Genomic DNA, 24,755 nt, shown 5'->3' on the forward strand with positions numbered 1-24,755 from the left:
GAGCCCCTCCCCGCACTGCTCCCTGGCCCGAGCCTGGGCACAGGAGCCTTGGGGGCACTCCAGACCGGCGGACAGCACCTTCCCAGGGCCTCCCCAGCAACGCCGTCTGCCCTTTGAATTTCATCTTCAGGTGGAGTCCGGCTAAGCCACCCAGGCTGCCCTTGAACTTGACATCCTGATGCCTCGGCTCCAGGTTGCTGGGAAGACAGATGCGGCCACCGTGCCCGGGGCTAGGTCTTATGCTAACTCCACACAACCCTCCAAGGACAGCCAGACAGCAAAGCCTGTCAGCCTGGGGCTGAGCCCCTGTGCCTCTCCCAGGGACCCCAAGGAGGGCGGGAGTGGCCTACTCAGAGGACGAGAGGGCCTTGGGGCAGGAAGCCCTCTGGGAGGTGCCTGGCTGGCTGGCCTCCCACCGGGTGCAGCCCAGGCTGGGGTGGGGAGGACACTCCCTGCAGGTGGGGGGGGCTTGGCATCTTCAGGGGCACCTGGGCCTGAGAAGGGGAAAGGGTGGTGCGGGAAGACTGCAGAGGTGGCCTTGGCCTGCGTGACAAGGGCCTGGAGCTCTCCAGGAAGTCCATCATCCTCACCTCCTGCACCAAACTGGAGGCCTGAAGGTCAGTTGTTTGCAGACCACCTGGTCGGGACACTGGAGGCCGCCCAGGCCCAGATGTGCTCAGGCCACTGAGCTCCCTTCACCTCAGGCCCCAGCTCGGAGGGTTTAGGCGTGGGCTTGCCCATCCTTACCCTAAGCTCAGTCCAACAGAAATTTCAGAAATGGGTCGAGGAGGCTGGGAGGTCCCCTGGGGCCCCGCCCTGGATCCCTGCCCTTTGGATTTTGTAATCAAGGCAGTAAACACACAACACCAAAAATGGTTTTTGTTTTTGTTTTTTTTGGTGGTACTGTGGGGGAATAAACTCAGGGTGGCTTTACCACGGAACCACATCCCCAGCCCTTTTGATTTTGAGACAGGGTCTCACCAAGTTGCCGAGGCTGGCCTGGAACCTGTGATCCTCCTGCCTCAGCCTCCTGGGTAGCTGGGATGGCAGGCATAGGCCCCACGCTGGGCAACAAGCGAACATTCTCCAAACACGAAGCCACTGCAGAAAGAGAAATGTTGGAAAGCCCATGGGAACGGCCGGTCTTGCCCTGCCCCTCTTTTTGAGGAAGGGGTAAACTGAGGTGTGGTCCTTCCCTCTCCATGCAAGGCCTGCATGGCTCCCCGTGGGGTCGGGTGCACCCTCCCTGTGGCAGAGGACAGTATCATCTTCCGTGGTGACAAGCAGGCGGTGTGCTCTCACAGGCAGGGCGGCCCTGAATCATTCATGAAGGGGCAGCTGGCCAGGCGGGGCCTGCTCACACAGTGCACCAGGTGCAGACAGCAGCCCTCCAATCTGCTGCCACACTCTGTGCAAAGAACGGACCCACTCTTGTCCTGTCCAGGCCCGTCCAGTGGGCTTCAGGCCCTGGGTCAGGCCCCATTGCAATGATGAAGGGCCCGCTGTGGCCCCTTCTCAGTTTGAAGCTTGGGATGATGAACAGTGCTGAGGTGGCCTCCAAACAGCTACCTCCAGCCCCACAGCGTGGATGCACTGGGAAAGGTCTTTGCAGGTCCAACTCAAGGTCTCATGGTGAGGCCACCCGGGATCATCCAGGTGGGCCCTTACTCCAATGCCAGGAGTCCCAAAGAAACACAAGGAGCCAGGCACAATGGCCATGCCTGTCACCTTGGTGAGGCAGGAAGCTGAGGCAGGAGGATCACAGCTTCCAGGACAGCCCAGGCAACTTGGAAAGGCCTTGTCTCAAAATGATACTGAGGATGTAACTCAGAAGGAAAAGAATCTTGGTACTTTGGTCTGAATCCTGCTGCACCCAGCCTGTCGGAGTCCAGGCCCTGCCTGGCCCTCCATGCCCTGTCCCCAGCCAGTGAAGCCTCCTGTGTGGCAGGGCTCCACTCCCTGGCCTTGGTGAGGGCAATTATCAGGAGTTCTGATCAGCTGGGCTAGCGACCCCCTCCCTGCAGAGTTGAGTGGCAGGATCCAGGGCTTGCTGGAAACAAAAGGTGACCCTTGGCTGAGCTGGCTGAGGCTCCCGTCCTGAGCGCTAGGGTCCCTTCCCAGACTTCGCTCCAGCAGAGCAGGGGAGGGAAAGCCCTCGCCTGGCTCGGGGAGGGGCCGCAGGAGGCTGTTTCGCCGCGGGGAGCTTTGTGTGAAGGCCGGAGGCCAGGGCTGGGCGGGCAGGGCGTGAGGGGGGCGCTGGGCCAGTTTCAGTAAGACCCTGCCTGAGGGATGCTTTGCCTGGGAGGCCCGTGTGAAAAGGCCTCCAGAACTTGGAGGGCCGCTGAAGGTGGACGTGGGCTTTCAGTGTGCGCAACACAGCGCCCCGGGAGGGCCAGAAGTGGGTTTCAACGCGCTTCTGACGGTTGAGACCTGGGCTGGGCGCTTGATGGTCTCCACCCACGTTGGCTGCCACCTGGGCTCCCTCCCAGGCCTGTCTGAGAGGGTGGGGCCCTCCCTGGCACCAGCCTCGCCGGGAACAAAGACGAGCAGCTGGCCCTGGTGGCCCCTGCCAGGAGCCGGACGGGCGTCCTGCGGCGCGCAAATCCACGGGCGTGCACTGCGGCTTCTCCTAAATCCACCGGGACGTTCCTGATTAGCGACTCCGGGGTCCGGGCGGCTGCCGGGCGCGGGGGCCTCCGTGGAAATCGGCAGCCGCCCCTAATCCTGGCTGGAATCCTCTGGCAGCGGGCCCGCGGGAGCTGCAGGGCGGCTGGGCCGCGGCCAGGCCCCAGCAGGGCAGCAGCGCCGGGGCAGGCGGGCTCCCGCGGGGCCCGGGCCAGGCTCAGGGCGTTCCGGGGCGGGGGCGCGGAGGGCGGGATTCCGCTCCTCTGCCGACAGTGCGTGCAGGCCTCAGTTTCCCCACCTGTAGGGCGGGCAGCCGCCCACCCTGCGACCCAGGCCTCAGTTTCCCCGCCCCTGCATTAGCCGTCGGACTTAGTTGCTCTGGGGCGGGCCAAGGACGGTCAGCGGTGATCCCAGGGTCACGCTGCGCCCGCAGGTTCCTCGGCCCCTACGCCAGTATCCGAGCAAAAGTTCGGTTTGAATCCGACGTTTTGGCTATGTGCCCACAAGCAAGATGGAGCGCTGCAGGTTTCCTGCCCGACTCCAAGATGGAGACACCCTCCCTTTGCCCTCACGCAGCGGGCGTACAGCCCCTGCCCACTTGCAAGATGGCAGCAGCGCGGGGCAAGCACGCTTCTTGCCGCCTGACACGCCACGTACCCACTCTCAAGATGGCTTCTCCCGCAAAGCCGCTCGCCGGGTGGCAGTTCGCCCATTGGCTCAAAAGTCATCACGTGCTCCCACCCTTCTCGTCCTATCCCTACTCCACAGGTCGTTTCCGCCTTCTTCCGTAAAGGACGGCCATTTCCTCCAATAGCCACCTGTTCCCTCTCTCAGCCCCACCCCCCGAGCGACTTTCTGGCCATTGAGAGGCACTAGCTAAGGCCAGAAGGGCTGTCCCCGCCCCTTGCCGCGGCGGGAGCCAATGAGCAACACGCGCGGGGGACGTGTGCGGGCGTCTCCGCCATCTTGTGAGTCTATAACTCGGAGCCGTTGGGTCGGTTCCTGCTATTCCGGCGCCTCCACTCCGTCCCCTGCGGGTCTGCTCTGTGTGCCATGGACGGGTGAGTCGCGCCGCGCCCCGCGCCCGCCATTCTCTTCGCGCTCCCACCCTTCCTTCGTCCCCACCCGGACTTTCCCCGCTGCCACCCGGGCCGGTGCGCGCGCGGGGCCTCTGGTCCGCGTGGCACGCGCGGGACCTGGGCTGCGGGGAAGGATGGGCTGCGCCCTTGCCCCGCGGCCTGTCTCCGGATCATCCCGGTGCACTTCCGGCTCTTGCGCGCCGGGTTCCGAGCGCACGCTGCCTCGCGCCCCCTCCTCGCCCTCCCATGCGCGCGGCCCGGACGTTCCGCGTCTTTTCCGCCACGGCGTCGCGCGGCCGTACTCGCTTTCCGTTCTCCTTGCACGCATGCGCTGCCTCCGGGCGCGCGGATGTCCCTCCTCACGCCCCGTCTGGCGCCGCGCGCGCGTGCGCCGTGTGCCGAGTGCCGCGGGCCCCGCTGCGCGTGCGCGGTCCTCGGCGGGGGCGCGCGCCTTTCCCGCCGCGCGGGCTCAGCCCGGGGCCGGGCGGGGTCCCGGGACCGGGGGCGCGCGTGGCCAGGGTCTCGCACCCGCGGGCGAGCTGCCGGTGGGCGGCTGCACGGCGTCGGAGCCCGGAGGTGCTTGGCGCCCCCGGCGTGTCTGCGAGGCGGTTCCTCGCTGCGTCGCGCGGAGTGTGTGCAAGCGGGCCTCGGCGTTCCTTCCGGTGGGCAGGCCGGGACCCTCCCGGGGCCGTGGCGGAGGCGAGGGCCCGGCACTCCTGCCTTCCCGAGCGAGGGAGAAAGTCCAGTCACGCGGAGCCGGGGTTGATGAGTAACTGGGATTGTATTCTGGCACGCCTGTTAAATTTGTTAATTTTAACCAACCGTTTGAACTGCCAGCTGCCGCGGCCTCTGCAGGGCTCCCCTGCCCCCACCGGGGCGGAAGCCTGTGGCCTTTCCGAGCGCTTCCATTTTTATAGAAAGCAAACAGCAGTCCTGAACTTTAAAGGCAAACCCCAGCTTTTGAGGGAGTGTCTTTTGTCTCTACCTCTAGGCACCGTCCAGAGGCGGGGCCTGGGGTCCTGCTGGGAGGGAGGGGCGCTGGAGGACAATGGTGGCCCCTTTCAAGTTGAGAGTAAGTGACGGCTCACTTCTCAGCCCCTCGGAGCTTCCTGGCTGGCCCTGCCGGTCTCTGCCCCTGGCTGCACACCTTGCTGACATCTCTCCTCTTCTCTCCACAGCATCGTCCCAGACATAGCAGTTGGCACGAAGGTAGGCACAGTTTACTTTGCTTCTTGGGTGTACTGCCCTGTACTCTGTTGGCTTAGAGTGGAGGACTGTGTTTGTTTTTAAAGCAGCACTCCTGCTTGTTTGCAACTTGGATTGGCTGGTAGGGTGTTTAGGGCAGGAGTTCTTGAGCCCTGTCCGCTTCAGATTGTAGGATTGCCCGCCATGGCATGAGTTCTGAACCAGCAGGTTTGGTGGTCTGTGCAGTGTGGCTCCAAGTTCCGTGCAACACCATGAGGACTCCTTACCTCTTTGCTAGGAATCTCTATCTCCAGACTCAGGAAAGCTCCCTGGGCTGTGGAGGGGAGCTGTTGACCGAGTCCTGAGCACTGGGGAGAGGAGCCAGGTTCAGTGCATGGAGTTTCTGTATTTGACATGAGAGTGTCTCTTGGTGGCATTGTGGTTCAGGAGGACCTGTTGTCAGTTACCAGGTTATTTTTGCTCTTAGACTTTCCTAGCATGTTCTAGGTCAAAAGTAGTGGAGGAGTTCATCCTCATCAGCATCAGACCCTGTGGTTTTGGGTGGTTGGTTTTTTGAAATAGGGTCTCATTTATTTGCCCAAGCTGGCCTCAAACTCACAATCCTCTTGCCTCAGCCTCCCAAGTAGCTAGGATGGCAGGTGTGGACCTTCTTGCCCAAATGATAGATGTTTAGTCAGCCAGCAGTTGCTCAGGTGCAGAGCTGCAGGACGCGGGGAAGGCTGAGCACCATACTACCTGAGAACCAGCCTGTGCCTTGAAGGAAAGGCCTGGCCTTGGTGTGCAGACGCAGGCAGCTGTGGCACCTTCCTGTGTGTGATGAACAGCTGGGGGCTGGGGGACGTCCTGTCCCTGGCTCGTTCCTGGAGAGGCTCCTGTGGCTTGTGCCCACTGGGGCATCCTGAGCAGCTGATAGCTGGTTTGTGGTCAGCCTGGTGACTCCTGGACTGGGTTTCCCTTTCTCACGTGGGTTGTTGTCTACATGCTGGATCTTCCTGCAGATAAACCTGCTCTTTCAGTGCCAGGAGAGGGAGTGGGGTTTTGATGGGAAGCCCTTGCTTGGGTACTGTCTGGCTGGAAGGATCCCTGGCTGCTTTGGGAGCCACTGTCCACCTGAGGCTCTTTGCTCTAGGTTTTTCCTGGGGGCCACGCCTCCTGCTCAAGAGGTCAGACGGCCTCAAAGCCAGCCTGGGCAGGACAGAGGCGGGTCTCTGTGTGTTGCCTCTGCAGCCAGTGGAAAGGCTGGGCTTGGGTGCTGGTGCAGAAGGTCCTACGTGGAGACCCTGAGCCCAGCCTAAGTTCTGGGATGCCTGGGTCACACTTCTGTGGAGTGTGTCGGACTGAGCCTGTGGCCCCGAGTGGGCGTGGAGTTGTCTGCCCCAGACAGTTGTGGGTGCGCCTACCCTGCCTGTGGGAAGGCGGTTAAGCTCAGGCAGGCAGCCAAGAGGCCAGTACTAGGAAGTGCAGCTCCACCCACCACTGCTGTCCAGGTGGAAGAGGGCCCTTTAAGGTTAATACACACTCATGAGCGTGCGGGCCCCCCCCCCCCATGGGCCAAGTCCTTGAGGAGGGTGTGCTGTGGGCAGGAAGTGACTCCTGTGGTCAGTGTCTGTGGGGGTGGGGTGAAGCTTCATGTTTTAGGTGTGCCTGCCCAAGGGAGGTACTCCTGTGTTCTCTAGTCATCTGGTTTCCCCTACTGCCGTCAGTGCCCAGCAGGCACAACAATAGTCCTAAAGCCTCCTGTGATTCCCGGTTTGCTTATTGGCAGGGCCAGGCTGAAGCCCCAGGATGGGCCCAGGTTTGTCTAACATACACTTCATTTATGCAAACCTGACCTTTGCTGCCCTGGATTCTGCAGCATTCCTTGGCCCTAAGGCTTCCTTGGGGATGAACAGGCCTTCTCGGTAGGCATAGGGCCGAGGGTCTGAGTGATTACCTCGGCTGCTACCTTGGTAGTGATGCATGGTGCTGGCAGGGTCCGCGGTGGCTGTTCCTGAGCCTCCTCCCACTGCTGTTTGGGAGCCCCTGAGTGTCTCCCGCCTTGTCTCCGTACCTGATGCTCAGAGTGGACCTGGGGAGGAGGCACTGGGCCAGTGCAGGACCCAGCGCTTGTGTGGACAGCAGTGAGGGTGTCCTTCAGAGTGGCACCTCCATAGGCAGCAGGAGGAGGGGGAATCCTGTGTGGGACAGGAGGTGGGGGTTGCTCCTCCACCCTGAGGGCCCCACAGATGGTCCAGGGCTTAGTGGGTGGCAGCTTTGAAGAGAGAAGAGCAGGGGCAGAGGTTTGCAGGTAGAGTTTGTGCTTCACGGTTCTCGGGCCTGTTTTTGTTTCCCTGGTAACGAGTCTAAGGATTGTCCCCAAATCATCTCCAGTTTCACCTTTTGAATCTGAGCCCCACATCAGAAGGATGTTTGCTTTTCTAACCCAGGATCAGTCTCCTGGTGATTCCTGAGGGTTGATCGGTTACCCCACTCCCTGCCACGGGGTAGCACGGCCTGCCTGGTGCATAAAGGGGCAGTGTCTCTACTGCTGTAAAAGTGTGCCGAGGCTGAGGGTTGGATTTCCTCAGGCAGCTGGGAAATAGGACAGGCTTGGGGGCTGGAGAGCAGTGGGCAGCAAGGCTTTGTTTATGCGGAAGCCACCAGCAGCTCAGCTGGGAGTGAGGTGCGCGCCGCGCTCGTACTGAAGGGCTGCAGCTGTGCTCTCATGGGCAGACACGTGGGGGCTGCGCGGCTAGCCCGCTCCATGTGGCTGCTGGCATGTGCCCAGGCCACCAGTGAGGGTGGCTAGTGGGGCAGCCTAGGCCTGTAGCTGAAACTCTGCAAAGCCCCAGGCTTCCAGAGGTGTACACTAGGGACCTGAGACGGCGTCTGCTCTTGGGTGGGGCTGGGGGTGGTGTGAGTAAGGGTCTCTGGTAGTGAGTGCAGCTCGGTGTTGCTCTTGTCTTCCAGCGGGGATCTGACGAGCTCTTCTCTACGTGTGTCACTAACGGACCCTTTATCATGAGCAGCAACTCTGCCTCTGCAGGTAACCCCATGTTCAGAGCCCCCACCTGCACCCTGCCGGCTGTGTGTGTGGGTCTTGGATAGAGTCGCATGTGGCTGTCCTTGCTGGACTCGAGCTCGCTCCTTCCACAGTTCATACCCCGTGGCCTGTGGCCACACTGCAGGTCCAGGGCTGATTGCGGCCCAGAATTCCTAGGGCCATGCTTAACTGCCAGGCCTGCTTTTGGATGTATGGAGGCAAAGGTGTGTAAAGCTGGATCCTGGCAGTCTTGACCTTGAGCCTCCTGGTTGGTCACTCAGCTTTCCTGGGAGCTGGAGGGCAGGACCCTCCAGGACAGGGCAAGGGAGCTCTGGCCTTGGTCAGAGAGAGAGAAGGCCTCTGGGAGGACAGACCCTGCTGCAACCCGAAGCCCACCCCACCTCTTTCAGCCAACGGAAATGACAGCAAGAAGTTCAAAGGTGACAGCAGGAGTGCGGGTGTCCCCTCCCGTGTGATCCACATCCGCAAGCTGCCCAGTGACGTCACTGAGGGCGAGGTCATCTCCCTGGGGCTGCCCTTTGGGAAGGTCACCAACCTCCTGATGCTGAAGGGCAAGAACCAGGCCTTCATCGAGATGAACACAGAGGAGGCGGCCAACACCATGGTCAACTACTACACCTCGGTGACGCCGGTGCTGCGGGGCCAGCCCATCTACATCCAGTTCTCCAACCACAAGGAGCTCAAGACCGACAGCTCCCCAAACCAGGCGGTGCGTCCTGCGTGCGGGACGGGGGGTGGCGTCCTGGGGGTGCCCACCACGGGGCTCACGGTGCTGCCTCCACAGCGAGCCCAGGCGGCGCTGCAGGCCGTGAACTCGGTCCAGTCAGGGAACCTGGCCTTGGCCGCCTCTGCCGCAGCCGTGGACGCAGGGATGGCGATGGCTGGGCAGAGCCCCGTGCTCAGAATCATCGTGGAGAACCTGTTCTACCCCGTGACGCTGGACGTGCTGCACCAGGTGAGGCTGTGGGCACCCAGGCAGGGGCCGCCTCCGGGGGGGCACAGAGGCTCATGGCGTCCCGCCCTGCAGATCTTCTCCAAGTTCGGCACGGTTCTGAAGATCATCACCTTCACCAAGAACAACCAGTTCCAGGCTCTGCTGCAGTACGCCGACCCCGTGAGCGCCCAGCACGCCAAGCTGGTGAGTGGGGGCCCGGGGAGGCGTGGCCTGGGGCCTGGCCGCAGCTCACCTGCCCCTCCCTGCAGTCGCTGGACGGGCAGAACATCTACAACGCCTGCTGCACGCTGCGCATCGATTTCTCAAAGCTGACCAGCCTGAACGTCAAGTACAACAACGACAAGAGCCGCGACTACACGCGCCCAGACCTGCCTTCCGGGGACAGCCAGCCCTCGCTGGACCAGACCATGGCCGCAGCCTTCGGTGAGACGCCGCCCCAGCCAGCCCAGCGTGCGCAGCGTTGGCTCTGAGCCAGGCCCGGCCCCTAGCTGGGTGGGATGCGTAGTTCAGTCAGGCCCTCAGGCCCAGGGAGTAGCTCCGCCCGCTCGCCAGCCCTGAGAGCAAGGACCTGCCCGCGAGGCCCGGCCCTGCTGGCGGTGCAGGTTGTGGGTGCGGTGATTAGTGTCTCTTTGTTTCTAGGTGCACCTGGTATAATCTCAGCCTCTCCGTATGCAGGAGCTGGGTTCCCTCCCACCTTTGCCATTCCTCAAGCCACAGGTACTCACCTCGGCCCCAGCGACTGCATGCCTCACCCTTTCCACGTAACTCTGCCTCCACGGCAGCCAGCGTGGCCGACTGGTCCCTGGCGAGTGCCGGGGAGAGGGGAAGGGAGCCGCAGGGGCAGCTGCGTCCACAGAGGCGGCTCGATACGGCAGTGGAGAGGCAGGGCAGGGCAGCGGGCCCGCAAGTCGGGTGTTGGCGTTGGCGAAAGCCGCTAACTGCGCAGTCTTGTGGTCTGGTTCCCTTCAAGCACTCGGGCGCGGACGAGGACGCAGTGGAGGGATGTGTCCCTAGTAGTTGAATTTGAGTGGCCTGGTAAGCGAGTGGCCTCCGCTGAGGAGCATGAGCCGGCGGCCGGCACACGTGTGCATCGTTCCGGCCGCTGCGGCCGTGGGCGAGCAGTGCGTGCTGCGTCTGCATGGAGGACGGCGCGACTTGCACGCACGCCGCGTCCTGTCGGGCCCTGCCTGCGAGGCCCGTGTCTGCGTTTTCGGACCCAGGCTTCCGTGCTGTGTGGCGCATGCAGAGGGTCCACCGCCCAGACCTCAGTGCTGCGAGGAGTCGGGTGCACTGGTGGAGCCGCCGGGGCCGTGTGGCTGCACCGGGGTCCAGAGGAGCCCACAGGCGCCCCTCACAGGGCCCGAGCCTGGCGCCGCCTCCCGTGGCTCCTTGTGCATGAGGAGGGGCGTCTGCGCCCCCTTGTGGCAGGCGGAGGCTGCTCACGTCCTGACCGCCTCTTCCCTTCCAGGTCTCTCCGTTCCTAACGTGCATGGAGCCCTGGCCCCGTTGGCCATCCCATCAGCCGCAGCTGCAGCAGCCGCCGCAGGCCGCATCGCCATCCCAGGCCTGGCAGGGGCCGGGAACTCCGTCCTTCTGGTCAGCAACCTCAACCCCGAGGTATGTGGGTCCCTCTGGGGCCGCTTCTCCTAAAGCACAAGCAGGGCGTGCGGGGCACATGGGGGGCCTGGGTCTCCGGCTCTGGAGCCCCCGCAGCAACCTCAGGCTCGCAGCGTGGCCGCCTCACTGTTGGAGTCTGCTCCACCCCGCGACGTCCCCTGCTTACTGCCTTTCCCAGGGTCCTCTGAGTTTCCTGTCTTCTGACGTCTCGTTTGGCATTTTCAATTCCGTGACGTTGAGTTGAAATTCCTCCTGTCACTTAACCAAGGCGAGCTAGGCTGGCTGTGGGCCCAGTGGGCACAGCCTACAGGCCCGGCTGCTGGAGGCTGGGGTGCTGGGGGCTCAGGGTGTTCACCTCGTGAGTGGGCCCTGCTCGTGACTGGCGTCACAGACGGCTCCGTGTCTGTGGTGCTCGTGTGGCTCTCCGGGGCCGGAGGTGGGGCAGGACGGCGTGCCAGCAGCAGTCCTGGGTCCTGAGCCAGGGCACTCGGTGGACCAGCAGCCGCCTCCGCTCGCTGCGCAGCTGTGCTGCTGGTGGCCGCGCCGTCCCCTCCCGGGCCGCGCCCAGGTGCCTCTCCCTGCGTCTCCCCAGGTGGAGCGCTGCGTGTGCGCGTGTGACGGGGACACTCCCTGGTCTTCTTACGTATTTACTGACCTGTTTTTGCTACTTTTTTTCTTTTCTCCCCTTCCCCTTTCCCTATTTTTTTTCTTGCCCTGATCCGGAATTTCTTTGCCAACTGACTGCACGGTTCTTCTGCTTCCTGTTGTTGCTTGAAACAAACAAAACATAAATAAATAAAAACAATCCCCCCCAAACCCTGCTCTCCGGAACAACCCGCCCTTGAATATTAACATCCTGGCAACTCATCACATCAACCTGCTCGCCTGCGGGACTGTCTTCCTCCTGGTGGACGATGGCAACTCGCCCCCCTGACCTCTCCCTCCCCCCTGTCCCTTCGCTGCCTTGCTCTGCTGTCCTCTAAAGAGAGTCACACCCCAAAGCCTCTTTATTCTTTTCGGTATGTTATTCCCACTTTTATTACCTTGTTTTCGTTTAGTTGGTGGTTTTACGCCCTGAGATGTGCCCTGAGTTTGTGTCGGCATTCTGCCTCCCTACGTGGTTTGCTTCCGGTTTGCAACCGTCTCGCGTAGACGCGCATGGTTACCGCCCTGCATGCTTCTCCAAGAGTTAAGCGTGTCAGTAGCATGTGAACGTGGTCGTTCTCGACAGCCGGCCTGTCCCGGACGTTAGGACCTGGCTGGACGTGGGCGCTCCTGTTAGCGGGCCCTGGGCTGCTAGGCACAGGCTCCCCGGCGGGCTGAGAGCCCCTTGAGGGGTGCGCAGGGGCTCGGGCTGGCACTTGGTGGGGCCAGGCGCTCACGGCCTTGTCCCTGGCTCCCAAAGGCGTCTACGGGGACGTGCAGCGGGTGAAGATCTTGTTCAACAAGAAGGAGAATGCGCTGGTGCAGATGGCAGACGGCAGCCAGGCCCAGCTGGGTAAGAGGCGCCCCGGCCCCGGGGCAGGCACAGGGGGTGCCCACCAGGCCCCTGGTCACATGTCCCCCCTCACCCCCAGCCATGAGCCACCTGAACGGGCACAAGCTGCACGGGAAGCCCATCCGCATCACACTGTCCAAGCACCAGAACGTCCAGCTGCCGCGTGAGGGCCAGGAGGACCAGGGTCTCACCAAGGACTACGGCAACTCCCCGCTGCACCGCTTCAAGAAGCCGGGCTCCAAGAACTTCCAGAACATCTTCCCGCCCTCCGCCACCCTGCACCTCTCCAACATCCCGTGAGTTCAGGCGCCCACTGCACGGTGGGCACGGTGGGCCCCGTGGGCCGAGCCTCGGAGCCCCTGAGCACAGCCACCCGCCGGCCATGGCGGCCGTGCTCTGTCCCCTTGCCTGGCTCTGCCTGGCCTTACAGCCCTTCCCCGCAGGCCTTCCATCACGGAGGAAGACCTCAAGGCCCTGTTCTCCAGCAGCGGGGGCGTGGTCAAGGGCTTCAAGTTCTTCCAGTGAGTAGGGCTGCCTCCCACCCGCCCGCCTGCCCACCTGCCCGCCTGCCCACCTACCCGCCTGCCCGCCCGCCCGCCCTGCCTGCCCGTGCCCACCGCCGGCCGCCCCGCTCTGTTGCAGGAAGGACCGCAAGATGGCGCTGATCCAGATGGGCTCCGTGGAGGAGGCGGTGCAGGCGCTCATCGACCTGCACAACCACGACCTGGGCGAGAACCACCACCTGCGGGTCTCCTTCTCCAAGTCCACCATCTAGGGGCAGAGCCCCCAGCCAGGCTCCCGGAGCCGCTTCCGTCATTCCAGAGAAAAGCCACTTTAAGAAGCAGCTGAAGTGACCTTAACAGACCAGAGATTTTATTTTTTTAAAGAGAAATCAGTTTACCTGTTTTTAAAAAAATTAAATCTAGCTCACCTTGCTGACCTTGCGGTGACTGACGGCTCGGGCGCTCGGGGACTGCGGCAGGGGTCCTCCGCCTGCCCGGGGCCAGGCCAGGCCAGAGCCAGCGCCGTGCCTTTGCAGGGCATGTCCGGGGCACCCCAACCACGACTTGGCTTCCTCGTGCCTTAAACCTGCCTGCCTTGCGGCCTTGCACCAACCCAGGGGGCCGGGGGCCGGGGGCCTGTTCCAGGCAGATGCAAAGTGGCCTCCTGCTCCCGAGGATCATGTGCCCAGTGCTGGGCGGGAGTAGAGACCACAAGGTGTCAGCGGGGCTGGCCGGCACCCCACACACCACGTAATCAAGTGACGTGATTCTCCCCATGTCCTCCAGCCAGGCCCAGAGGGTCCCAGCCCGGCCTCCTCCAGCTTAGCCTTTCATTATAATCTTTGTATCGTGTTCTGATGCGGTCGCGACATCTGTGCCTAGCAATATTTCCAGTTGACCAAATATCCTAATCTTTTCTTCATTTATATGCAAAAGAAATAGTTTTAAGTAACTTTTTATAGCAAGAGGATCCAGCGGTATGAGTGAGCTTTCTCGGTGTTACTTTGTATGCTGTACTTTCTATTTTATTCTTTGTAATCAATTCACTCGCAGGCAGGACCGTCTCCACGCGGTGGGGCCTCGCCAGCCCCGCCTGCGCAGTGGCCTTACCCAGCCTCCCGAGATCTGCCTAGGAAGACCAGCTCTAGAACTTTCAGGGGTTTTTTCCTTCAAATTTTGGACCAAAGTCGTGTTTCTGTTCCTGTCTGCTCTGATGCTGGACCCCAGGCGGTGGGAACCCCCAGGTCCTGACCACCCTCCTCCCTGGGGGACACCTGGTCCCATCGCCCCAGCAGCAGGGCCGGTCTCCTCGGACCCCCATTCCGTAGCGGAGTGTGACAAGGGTGTAAATATTTATAATTTTTTATACCTGTTGAGACATGGAGGGGCGCATCGCGGTTTTTTACAGTGACGTGTATATTTTGGTAGCAGCGACTCGGGCTCAGTGTTTGGCGCGCGGGGCCACGAGCATTCCAGTGCCCGCCCAGGGCTTGTACGGAGAACTCCATTAAAGCAGTTTTATAACACCTCTGCTCCCTGTAGCCGTCTTCTTTGCTGTCGCTGTGGAGGGCAGCTGGCCGGTCTGTACTGGATGTGAATAAACTTCTTCTTACCCTGCGCTTCTGATTCCCCTCTTTTTTGGGCCTGTCGTCTTGCTGCTGTTTCCTCTCTGAATCCAGCCACTTGCTTCCCTCCTCCGCCCTGGGTGGCCCTGGCTGGGGGCTGCTGGCCACGTCCCCTGGGCAAGGCCTGAGGCCTTCCTGCCCAGAGTGGCAGGGGCCAGGGTTGGGGCTCACCCTGCCCTTGGGCCCACACAGACCAGAGGACTCTGGACCCTGATGTCAGCAGTCACTTTATTGTTGATCACGAGGTGCCCCAGCCCCCCACCCCTTCCACCCACCCCGGCCCTTGGCGGCCTGGACAGCGGGAGCTTCAGTCCTGGAGCCGGCGGGCCTGCATCCTCCGGAAGTAGTTCTCGGCCTCGGCCTCACCGGCCTCCCGCTCGCCCAGCGCCAGGCCGCCCGCCTGCCGCCGCAGCGTGGATTCTCGGCTGGCCGGCCCCAGCACCCCATCGGCCGCGCCCTGTGGGGGCAGCCCCTCTCCCGTGGCCAGGTTAACGGTGGCCACAGCCCCGAAGCGCGGCTCCTCCTGGTCCACGTCGCTGACGGACGAGCCGGGGGACACGCCCGGTGGCTTGGAGCCACCCCGGAAGCCGCGCGCCAGGTCTCCCAGCTCGTACGCCGCCTCCCCCTCTGACCCCCGGGGACCGCTGCCCGCCACCTTCCACTCCCAGGGCGCGTTACCCGCGGACAGGTGGACCACGGGATGGTGGGGCGCGTGCGCGTCGATGGTGACAATGCTGGCTGAGTCGCGGTCCGAGGGCGAGCGGTACTGCGAGGAGTCGGAGCTGGCGCTGGAGGACGAGGCCGTCTCGGCCGCCTTGGGGCCCGGCCCGCCCGGGGCCTTGGACATGGCTATGACCTGCAGCAGCCGCGGGGGGTTGGCCACGCGGGGCTGCGTGGGGGCCACGGGGGCCCCACCCTTCTCGGCCATCATGAGCCACTTGGCTCGCACGGCGGCACTGCTCTTGGGGGACAGGCCCGCACCCGCCTGCACCCCCTCCTCGGGGATGTGCACCAGCGGCTGGGGTCCCGGCCGAGGCGGAAGCATGACCCGCGGCCCCAGCCCCGGCCGTGCCTGCACCGTGGGGTACAGCGAGGGTGGGATGGGGCCCTCCTCCTCCCCGTCCTCCTCCTCCTCCTCCTCCTCCTCCTCCTCGTCCTCCTCCTCGTCCTCCTCCTCCTCTGCCATGGGCTCCGCGGGTGCTCGCAGGTGGGCAGGGCTGGCCTCGTCGGGCAGCCCCAGGCCGCGGCCCTCCAGGGACTTCTGCTTCCACTCACTGATGAGCTGCTTGGAGCGCGAGGCGTCCAGCGGCACGTGGATGGTCATGTGGCGGCGGGCGGGGTCGTCCAGCGAGGGCGTGCTGACCCGGGGCAGCGTGTTGCTGAAGGTCACCAAGTGCTCCTTGCCCATGGGGCTGCGGGGGGCCAGCAGGTCCACGTCCACGCTGGCCCGCTTCAGACTGCCCAGGGACGTCTTCTCTCGGGCCACAGGCCGGGGCACGCCCTCCAGGCGGCCTGGTGGGCCCAGCTCGTCCGTGCTCACAGACTTGTTCTGCTGGTAGACCGAGTCGTGGCCCCGCTGGGTCAGCGCCCGCAGCGCGTCCTTGGCAGGTGGGGGAGCCATGGGTTTCTCTGCGGGTGGGGCCTGGAAGTTGCCCACCGCGTGGCAGGCCTAGGGGGACACAGGCCAGCGTGAGCCCCTGCCGGCGACAGCCCTGCCGGCAGGGGACCTGCCCTGGAACCTGAGGGGCAGCTGGGATCTCCCTGGTGGGCGCTGAGGTCTGAGTCACGAGGTCACTTCGGAGTCCCCAGGACAGGGCCGGCCTCCCACTGCCCACCACGGCCAGCCTCCCTCCTCGGCGCCTCACCAGGTAGGCCGCGATGCCCGCCCCGATGAGGAAGCCTGCGTAGACGTCCACGGGGTGGCTGCGGTACTGGGTGATCTGGGTGAGCCCGCAGATGCCCGCGGCGATGGCGAAGGCGAACACCAGGATGGGCTTCAGCAGCTTGGTGGCGTCCGAGATGACGGAGTTGAAGTACATCTGGGGGGGGCGCTGGGTCAGGCCAGGCTGGTGCCCGGTGGGCGGGGCGGGGGCGGGCACTCACCGACACGTAGACGGCGGCGAAGGCGGACAGGGTGGCGTGCTGGGACGGGAAGGTCTTCCTGCAAGAGCGGGGCGTGAGCCGGGCCCGGGGCCCAGGGCCTGCGGGCGGGAGGGGGACGGGGCTCACCGTGCAGACAGGATGGCGTGGGCGTCGGGGCCAGCGCAGATGTCCTGCGTGATGTAGGGGTTGGCCTCGCAGGACGTGCCCAGCAGGGTGTAGTTGGGCTTGCAGACGGTCAGGAAGAAGGGCGCGTGGTAGCCGGTGGCCAGCTGGATGACGTCCGTCACCAGAGCCGTGGCACACAGGCCAAACACGTGGACGCCTGCGTGGGAGCGGCATCAGGGCCGGAGGGCAGAGCTGCCCGCCCTGTGCTGGACCTCCGGGCAGCAGGGGGACACCAGCACTCACCCACGAAGCGCACGGTGCGCCGCAGGAAGGAGTTGAAGTTGCAGCCGCCGGCGCTGATGCTGCCCTCGGCCCCGCCGGCGCCCCCGCCGCGGCCCCAGAGCCGGGACTGCAGGCAGTACAGCAGCCCCTCGCCGACCATGATCTGCCGACAGGGAGGGGTCAGGCAGGCCGCCGCCGCCCCTGGGCGGGCGGGCGCACGCGCACTCACCGAGGCAGCAGGGGCCGCGAAGGCCAGGCTGAGCAGCATCAGCAGGGGCACCAGCTCCTCCCTGCTGTCCACGTAGGGCATGGACAGCCTGCGGTCATGGCACTGGAAGCCCACCTGGGCCGGCCTGAAGAGGTCAGTCAGCTCCAGGAAGTACAGGGACACAACGGAGCAGGCCACGATGGGCAGCTGCAGGCAGACGACGCTGGCCGGGTCACCGTCCACCTGCCACTGGTGCTCACTCAGCCGAGTGACCACCCTTGGTCCAGCTGGCACGCCATTCCAGCACCAGAAACCTGCTCCTCCAGTCGTGATCTCCACCTGCCACCCCCCACTCACCCTCCTGCCTGTCCACCTTTGCCCACCATCCACACACCCATGGTCCACCCACCTGTCCACCCACAGACCTCCCAGCACCCATCCACCCGCCGACCGTTTCCTCAGCAAGGAGCCTCAGACTCTCCTCCCACTGGGCTTCCCCTCCCCTGCCCACCCAGGATGTGCCTCCCTTAGACCCACTGCTGACCAGGCACCCTGGACAGCCTCCCTGGACATCCCTGTGCTGCCCCCTTCTGCCAGGCCCCTCCCCCAGGAGCTGCCCACCCCACACAGCCCTGAGAAGGTCCCAGGGGATGCGCGTGGCAGCCCCTGTAGGGGAGGCCACGTGTCTGAGGGGCCAGAGTGAAGCCCCCAGGGAACCGAGGTCCACACCCACCTGCAGCCCCGGCCTGGCCCCAGCCCTGCGGAAGGTTCGAGGCAGGACAGACTCCCAGGCCCAGGTCAGGGCCAGGAGGGCCACGCTGGAACTAAATGTCCTGGGGCACGCGGGGATCCAGGCGCCGGGCCTCTGACCCGGGCATGCAGGTGTGAGGCCCAGGCAGGACAGCCATGGGCAGCCCCTGCCTGGGTGGGTTCCTGGCCCGAGCATGCCTCGGTTTCCCCCACTGTAACTTGGGGATGCTAAAGTAGCCACGTCCTCGGGCTCCGGTGCAAGGGCTGGGTGGGTGCAGATTCACAGTGCGTGGCCCAGGCCCTGCGTGGCCCTGCGTGGCCCTGCGTGGCCCTGCGGTTACTCTTCTCTTACTATTTCCACGTGGTTGGCCGCAGAGGAACTTAGAGCGACACAGGCAGAGTTCGTAGTGGGGCCTGAGCACAGCCTAACAAACATCAAGTCCTTCAGCGAGAAGGTTGTCCTAGGGGCTGGGCTGCAGCTCAAGGATAAGAGTGCCTGCCTGGTCGTGAGAGGCTCTGCTTCAAGCCTCAGGGCTGCAGAAATGAAGTCTGCTTTGAAGTTCTCTGTGGATCCACCCCTGACACTGGGTCTCGGGCAGGTGTGACTTCAGGGCCCTCCTCACCTGCTTGCTAACAGAGGGCAGGCAAGGGGGCACTGGGGAGCCGCAGCAGGATCTGGGGCTGGAGAGAGGCCAATTCTGAAATGGGCTGCTAAGCAGGGGGAGGGGAGAGGGGAAACCAGGGCAGGACGGAGGCAGAACCTCAGCTGGGCCACAGGTGGGTGCAGCGGTGGTGAGGTGCACGTCCAGACTCCGTGGGCCAGGTGGGGTCCCAGGTCACAGCCTGCCACCCAGGAAGGTCCTTAAACCCCCACCCCTCACTCCCTCCAGAGACCCTCAGCTGAACAGCACACTGGCCCCGAGGACGGCTGCCCGAATCAAGGGCGTCCTGCCCGTGTGCTGCTACGACAGACAGGAACAGCGCCCGGCCTCGCCCGTCACCCCAGCGACTCCGAGGCTGAGGCACGGGAGGGCGAGGTCCCAGCCAGCCTGCGCTCAACCCTGTCTCAAGAAAAGCACCGAGGGCCAGGGCGCAGCTGGGTGGTGGGTCCCTGCCTCCTGTCAGGAAGCCCCGGGCTCCATCCCCAGCGCTGCGGAGTAAGAATAAAGGGGGAATAAGAAGTGTGAGGAGAAAGGAGGGTCTCAGAGGGTTTCCCCAGGGTGAGACCGGGAGAGGGGAGGAGCAGAGGGAGCAGGGGCCTGCAGGGCGCCCGGGGCTCCGGGCAAGACCCTCCCTGGGACTGGGTGTTCTGGGAAGGCCATCCAAGGACAGCCGGCACCAGCCTGAGCACCGCTTCCACTTTTAAAGAACTGTGTCCGGCTGGCTCTGCCTTTGTAGATATTAATTCCCACCAGCTCCAATCTAGGGATGGGGGATACCTGCCGGAGACAGGGGCCCCTGCACCTCTGCACCTGCCAAATGATTAGCAGGGGAGGGCTTGACCTTCGACCTCGGGCTCCACAGCCCAGGAGGTGGGGGCTGCACAGCACCCAGCCCCGCCTCCTGTCCTGTGGTCTCCCCCACCAGCCCCTCCAGGCCAGCTACTGACCTGTACCCCTGACTGAGTCCCACCTCCCAGCATGTGCCCCACTGTCCTCTTCGGTGCCTCTGGAACTCCTACTCGACCTGCAGAGCCCAACTCGTCTGACCCACTTCCCAGGCCCCACCCCGGCCCCAGATACCCGCGTTCTGCCCCACCGACGAAGGCCCGAGGCAGCAGGGCCCGCTCCTGCCCCCCCAAATGGGGTGTCTGAAAGTAGGCGGAACGGTGGCCCCACCAGCGCGCCCCCCACGCACCTCCACGAAGTAGAAGCAGGGCAGAAGCGTCATGCTGTCCTTGGGGGTTTTATTCTTCTCCTTGGCGTTGATCATGGTGTCGCGGGCGCTGTAGGCCGTGGTAGGAGAGGAACAAAGCCGCGCTAGAGGGTGGGCGTCAGACTGCGCCCCGGGGTACCCGGGGGCCGGCGGGGAGGGCCGGGCAAGGATGCGCAGGAGCCGGAGGAGAGGGCGACGGGGCCTGCCTAGCAATCAGGCTTCGGGCACCCCGCGGCCGGCGGGTCGGGAAGGGCCGGCGCGGCGCAGCCCGGGCTCGGGGTCGCGGGCGCGGCGGGTGGGGTCGGCCGGCGGCCGCAGCCCCCTCACCTGGCGGCCGGCGCGGAGCCGCGGAGCTGGCGGCGGCAGGGCTGCGGCGTCGCGAGCACAAAGCGCGGCCCCTCCCCGCGGGGCGGGGCGGAGGGGAGGGTCCGCGGAGCCGCGGCGGCCGGGGCGCGGCGCGCGGCGCGGGCTCTTTGTCTGCGCGCGTCGGGGGCGCAGCGCGCGTCCACCGCGGGCCGCCGGCCCCGCCCTCGCCCGGGCCGCCCCCTCCGGGCCTGTGGGTCCCGCCCCGCGGCCGGGGCCGCGCTGGCTCCCCACCTGGCCTCCTGGGAGGCCCCGGGACGCACGGTGGGCGCGCGGTCTGCGTCTGCCTGCGCCTCTCGCGGCCTCTCTGGCGCCCGCCCTGCCCCGTTCGCGGCCCCGGGTGCGGGATACCCGCCCTCGCCGCCGCCGGTTTCCATGGCGAGCTCCGCGGGCGCCCGAGCGACCCGCGACAAAGATGCCTGGCCGGAGCGGCGGGGCTCGCCCTCGTACGCCCGCGGGGGTCTCTCGGCCACCGCGGCCGGGGCGCAGGGCCTGGAGGTGCGGTGCACCTGGGCCTGTGGGGCGAGCACGGCCCACCCCGTGCTCCACTCGGGGAACCTGAGACCCCGGAGCCCAGCTCAGGGCGCAGGGCCGTCCGGCCTCCCGGCAGGGGTCCCTGCGCGCCTGTGTTTCAGCCCCTCTACACCCACCGCACGCCGGGCCTGAACAGCTGCTGGCAGCGGCGACATAACCTGGCAGCCCCGCAGTCGCCTCGCCAGCTTAAGGCCTGCGCCCACCGGCCCTCCGCTGTGCGCCTCCGCCTTCTCCCTCCACCCTGCCCGCCCTCGCCCTTCTCCGGTCTGTCCTGTTAGTCACGATATTTTCCCGAAATTGACTTCTGTCTTCAGTCCCAACTGCATGTTTTCAAAGAGCTTCCTTGTGGCAATGTAGGGAGCAGACAGATGTGGATGGTGGGAACATGGGGTTGGGGGAACCGTCCTGTAAGTGGACGCACAGCGCTGACCCCACGAAATTTCTTTCCCAAGAAGAAATTTGCCTGCTTTGCTCCCTAGCCTCAGTGGGCCGGACGTGTCACTCCTCACCTGTTCACTGCAGGCCCAAGATAATGGCGATGGGAGGAACCCAGGAGACTTGTGCCCAGATCCTAAAACTCTGGGAGATAAGGATAGTTCCTCCTAACGATATTATCTGTAAGAATATACAATTAAGAATCCAATTAGAGCCTATAATCCTGCAGCTCGGGAGACTGAGGCAGGAGGATCTCGAGTTCAAAGCCAGTTCAGCAAAAGCAAGAGGCTAAGCAACTGAGTGAGACCCTTTCTCTAGATAAAATACAAAATAGGGCTGGGGATGTGGCTCAGTAGTCGAGTGCCCCAGAGTTCAATCCCCAGTACCCACTCCCCTGAAAAGAATCCCAGTTCGAAGCTGGGTCTGGTGGCACAGGCCTGTAATCCCAGTGACTTGGGAGGCCGAGGCAGGAGGATTGCAAGTTCAAAGCCAGCTTCGGCAATTTGGCAACAAGACCCTAAGCAACTTAGTGAGACTCTATTAAAATAAAAAAATAAAAAGGGCTGGGACATAGGTCAGTGGTTAAGCACTCCTGGGCTCAATCCCTGGTACAAAGAAAAAAATCCAGTTAGAACCAGTCAGCGTGGGTCAAGGTGGCCTAGAGTTGCCTTGGCCGTGGGATTTGAAAGTCTGCTATCACCTGCTGTTAAAAGTCAAGTCATGGACCTGGGTGGGCCTCCCTGGAACCTCTGGTCTGAGTGGACACTCTCCTTGGGGGCGTCCCATCGTCCCCTTCCTCTCCTTTCAGCAGATGCTTTCCTGGCACTCCGAGCGACGTGCCTGAAATCTTTCTGACTCGATCACAAGAACGGGGGTTTGAAGAGGGGTCTTCCTGATGCCTCAGTTTCTCCGAAGGCCCAGCTCTGTAGCAGTAAGAGTGCATCTGACGGTTGGCATTGGCCTCCGACCTCAGTTTCCTGGCCTGTAAGTGGGCACAGGAGGGCCCCTGCGGTAGCCGGCATGCCAGCCCGCTGCCCACACGGACAACGGCATGGTGATAGATGGAAGCACCTGCGGGCAGACGGGGAGGGGGCACGGCACACCCGTCCACAGGGCTGTCTGCCCTCCCCCCTGGCTAGGGCTGAGCCTCAGTTTCCCCAGCCACCAGCAGGAGAGGAGCCTGGGAGGCTGTTGGGAATCCTGGTGATGAAAGGTGGCCACAAACCGCCCTCGGGGCAGGAGGAAGGGGAAGGTGTGGCAACCCTCTCTGATGCCTGGGGAGGAGCAAGGCGGGAGACCCGTCCTGCGGCCTCCTGGGAGGACCAGGAGTAGGTGGGAGCTTTCCTCCTGTCCACCCCTGTGGTGGAGAGGGAGCAGCCTGCCCCAGGAGACGCGCTGCTGCTGAGGGATCTGTAGTCAGTCTGGGCACTAGGGAGTGAGTCCCTGTCTCTAATGAAACACAAAACAGGGCTGGGGCTGGGGCTCAGTGGTGGAGCGCCCCCGAGTGCAATCCCCAGTGCCAAAACCAAACCCAAACAAAGCAAGTTCAGAGCAGAACAGTGGGTGGATCGCACCAGACAAGCCTGCTTGGTGCTCAGCACAGCTCTTTGGGGCAGGGCCAGCTCATGTCCCCATTGCAGAGAGGGGAGCTACCCAGAGGTCACTCAACTGGGAAGGAATGAATCCTTGGGCCCCAAGTCCACAGGGAGCACTGTGCTCTGGGCAAGCTGATCTGCAGGGAGGAAACGGGGCCCTGGGAGAGATGAGGCCTGAGCTTGCCCAGGAATGTGGTGGACAGCAGGTGGGCCTCAGGGGAGAGGATGGGCAGGTGGGATCCAGGGAGGACACAGGCAGAGCAGAGTCAGGGCTGAGCCTGGGGCTGTGCGGTGGATGCTGCTAGGAGGCTGGGCCTGGAGGCTCAGCAGAGCCCAGATGGAGCTCAGGACCCCAATGCCAGGGCCGGACAGAGGACCCCAAAATCTACCTGATCGCCTCTGGGAGATGAACCGCCCTGGGGAGTCCCCACAGCCCCAGACATGAGCCAGTGTCCCCAAGGACAGGGAGCCACGGCATCCCCTCCTCCCACCTTGCCTCAGCTAGGCACCTTTTAAAAATAAGATGGGATGGTGACAGGCACGCTGCCCAGGAGCCTGCACAGGAGGGTGGCACATGGAGGCCAGCCTCAGCACCTGTGCGTGCCACCCCCCCATCCCCCGGCTCTGCAGGTGCCTTCCAGGAAGCAGCCAGGCCGCTCCCACCGCTGCAGGGTCTCCATTCCTGCCCACGGAGAGGAGGCCAGCCTCTCAGGTCCTGCCCAGCACGGCCTCAGGGTTGTCCCAGGGGTGTGAAGGGCACCTCACTGGGGCTTTGATTTGCGTTTCCATGACGACTAAGGAAGTCACCGTCTTTTTGTATTCTCCTCCCAGAAGTGTCTATTCAACCCTTCGCCCTTGTTTTAATCTGGTTTTTGCTTTTGAAGTACGAGAGTCTTTGCATTTGGGAGACTCACTGCCGATCTGACCTCCCCGTCTGACCTCCCGGTCCCCGTCTCTGGGGCCTGGGCCCTCTGCAGACGGGGGTGTAGGGAGCGCCTCTGGGATCCTCCACTGACCGAGGGCCTCCACAGGTGCTCAGAGAACCAGACACAAAGGGCCGCACGGCGGGCGGCTTCACTGGGAGGAAACGCCACCTGGACAGGGGCGTCCAGAGACCGGGCACCAACCTGTGGACGTGTGGGTGTGGGCTGGGGACAGCACTGCTCATGTGCACGGGGCTCTCGGGATGATGAGAATATCCGGAAAGTGTGATGGCCACATAACTGACTGCAGCAAAGTCCACGGCACCGGACCCGAGGGGGGAGCCGTCTCAACAAGTAAAACGATGTTTAAACAGTAACGTGAAGCCCCCCTCCCCCTAATCCCAGTGACTTAGGCGCAGAGGCAGAGACGCAAGTTCAAGGCCAGGCTAAGTACTTAGTGAGACCCTCTCAAGATAAAGAGGGCTGGGTACCAGTGGTAGAGCACGCCTAGATTCAATCCCCAGTCCTGCAAAAAGAAAAAAAGTCTGAAACACGCACGGTGGCTCACACCTGCAATCCCAGCGGCTCGGGAGGCTGAGGCAGGAGGACTGTGAGTTCCAAGCCAGCCTCAGCAAAAGTGAGGCACTAAGCAACTCAGTGAGTCCCTGTCTCTAACACAAAATAGGCCTGGGGATGTGGCTCAGCGGTGGAGCGCCCCCGAGTGCAATCCCCAGTGCCAAAACAAAACAAAAAACAAAAAAGACCCTCAAAATGAACAATACAGGCACCTGCCACCTGCCAGGCCTGCATTCCAGGCCTGCGATTTTGGGCCCCAGGCCCTGCCAGGAGTTCGGTGGTCTCAGCCAGTGGCGGGGGCTCTGGCCCTGGGGTAACTGGCTGATGTCCCGCCCGGGCCCGGAGCGTCGGAGGCTGGACAGTGGGAACAGCCGGGGCACGTGGGGTCGGGAGCAGTTTGATGGAGACTTGGGCAACTTCCCGTGTTCTGACCGGGGACGCAGTCACCAGGGCTGCCGGGCGAGCCCAGTGCCTGCAGCGCCCCCGGGGCTGCGGTGCCCACCCGCCTGGCTTCCCCAGCTGGGCCGAGGTCCCGCCGAGGAGGGAGGACAGCGAGGTGTGGGGCTCACAGCCACCCAGCGCTGCAGGGACTGTGCCGGGGGTGTTGGGGCCCTGTCCTCTCAGGGCGCAGCAGGATGGGGAGGCTGGGGGTCTCCCCAGGCTGACGGCCGGGGCCCTGAAGGCAGAGGAGCAGGCTTTGGGGAGCAGAGCCGCCCCCCTCCAGCAGGGTGGTGGCGGGAGTCTGGACCCGAGTCCTGTGGCCTCCAGCCAGAGCCAGTGCAGCCCCTTCTGGGACACCCTGTGTGTGCTGGCCAGAGCTAGCTGCCTCTGCAGCTGACCTTTGGGGTCCAGGGA

At 63.9% G+C, this 24,755-nt stretch overlaps 2 protein-coding genes across 6 annotated transcripts; one reads left to right on the forward strand and one right to left on the reverse strand.

Annotated features, from left to right (window-relative positions):
• Window positions 1-3,560: 3,560 nt before the first annotated feature.
• Window positions 3,561-14,052, forward strand: Ptbp1 (polypyrimidine tract binding protein 1). 3 transcript variants are annotated; one of them, XM_047531214.1, is made up of 14 exons: window positions 3,561-3,686; window positions 4,883-4,913; window positions 7,860-7,935; window positions 8,343-8,662; window positions 8,738-8,908; window positions 8,981-9,091; window positions 9,157-9,331; window positions 9,548-9,625; window positions 10,377-10,525; window positions 11,511-11,544; window positions 11,931-12,023; window positions 12,103-12,319; window positions 12,467-12,544; window positions 12,666-14,052. In XM_047531214.1, the coding sequence occupies exons 1-14, from the start codon at window positions 3,679-3,681 to the stop codon at window positions 12,796-12,798; spliced, it is 1,674 nt and encodes a 557-aa protein (XP_047387170.1). In that variant the 5' UTR covers window positions 3,561-3,678; the 3' UTR covers window positions 12,799-14,052. The 3 variants fall into 3 exon arrangements, with proteins under 3 accessions (XP_047387170.1, XP_047387171.1, XP_047387172.1); XM_047531216.1 differs by lacking the exon at window positions 3,561-3,686 and adding an exon at window positions 4,757-4,776; XM_047531215.1 differs by lacking the exon at window positions 9,548-9,625.
• A 380-nt stretch (window positions 14,053-14,432) lies between these two features.
• Window positions 14,433-20,851, reverse strand: Plppr3 (phospholipid phosphatase related 3). Of its 3 annotated transcripts, none has more exons than XM_047531210.1 (8): window positions 19,802-20,851; window positions 19,457-19,544; window positions 16,871-17,056; window positions 16,663-16,804; window positions 16,381-16,576; window positions 16,255-16,312; window positions 16,017-16,190; window positions 14,433-15,820 (listed from the first exon to the last, which is right to left on the reverse strand). In XM_047531210.1, the coding sequence occupies exons 1-8, from the start codon at window positions 20,212-20,214 to the stop codon at window positions 14,459-14,461; spliced, it is 2,619 nt and encodes an 872-aa protein (XP_047387166.1). In that variant the 5' UTR covers window positions 20,215-20,851; the 3' UTR covers window positions 14,433-14,458. The 3 variants fall into 3 exon arrangements, with proteins under 3 accessions (XP_047387166.1, XP_047387168.1, XP_047387167.1); XM_047531212.1 differs by lacking the exons at window positions 19,457-19,544; window positions 19,802-20,851 and adding exons at window positions 17,583-19,071; window positions 19,209-19,416; XM_047531211.1 differs by lacking the exons at window positions 19,457-19,544; window positions 19,802-20,851 and adding an exon at window positions 17,583-19,416.
• Between the last annotated feature and the right edge of the window lie 3,904 nt (window positions 20,852-24,755).

Source organism: Sciurus carolinensis, chromosome 17, assembly GCF_902686445.1.
Source record: "Sciurus carolinensis chromosome 17, mSciCar1.2, whole genome shotgun sequence".
Taxonomy (NCBI): domain Eukaryota; kingdom Metazoa; phylum Chordata; class Mammalia; order Rodentia; family Sciuridae; genus Sciurus; species Sciurus carolinensis.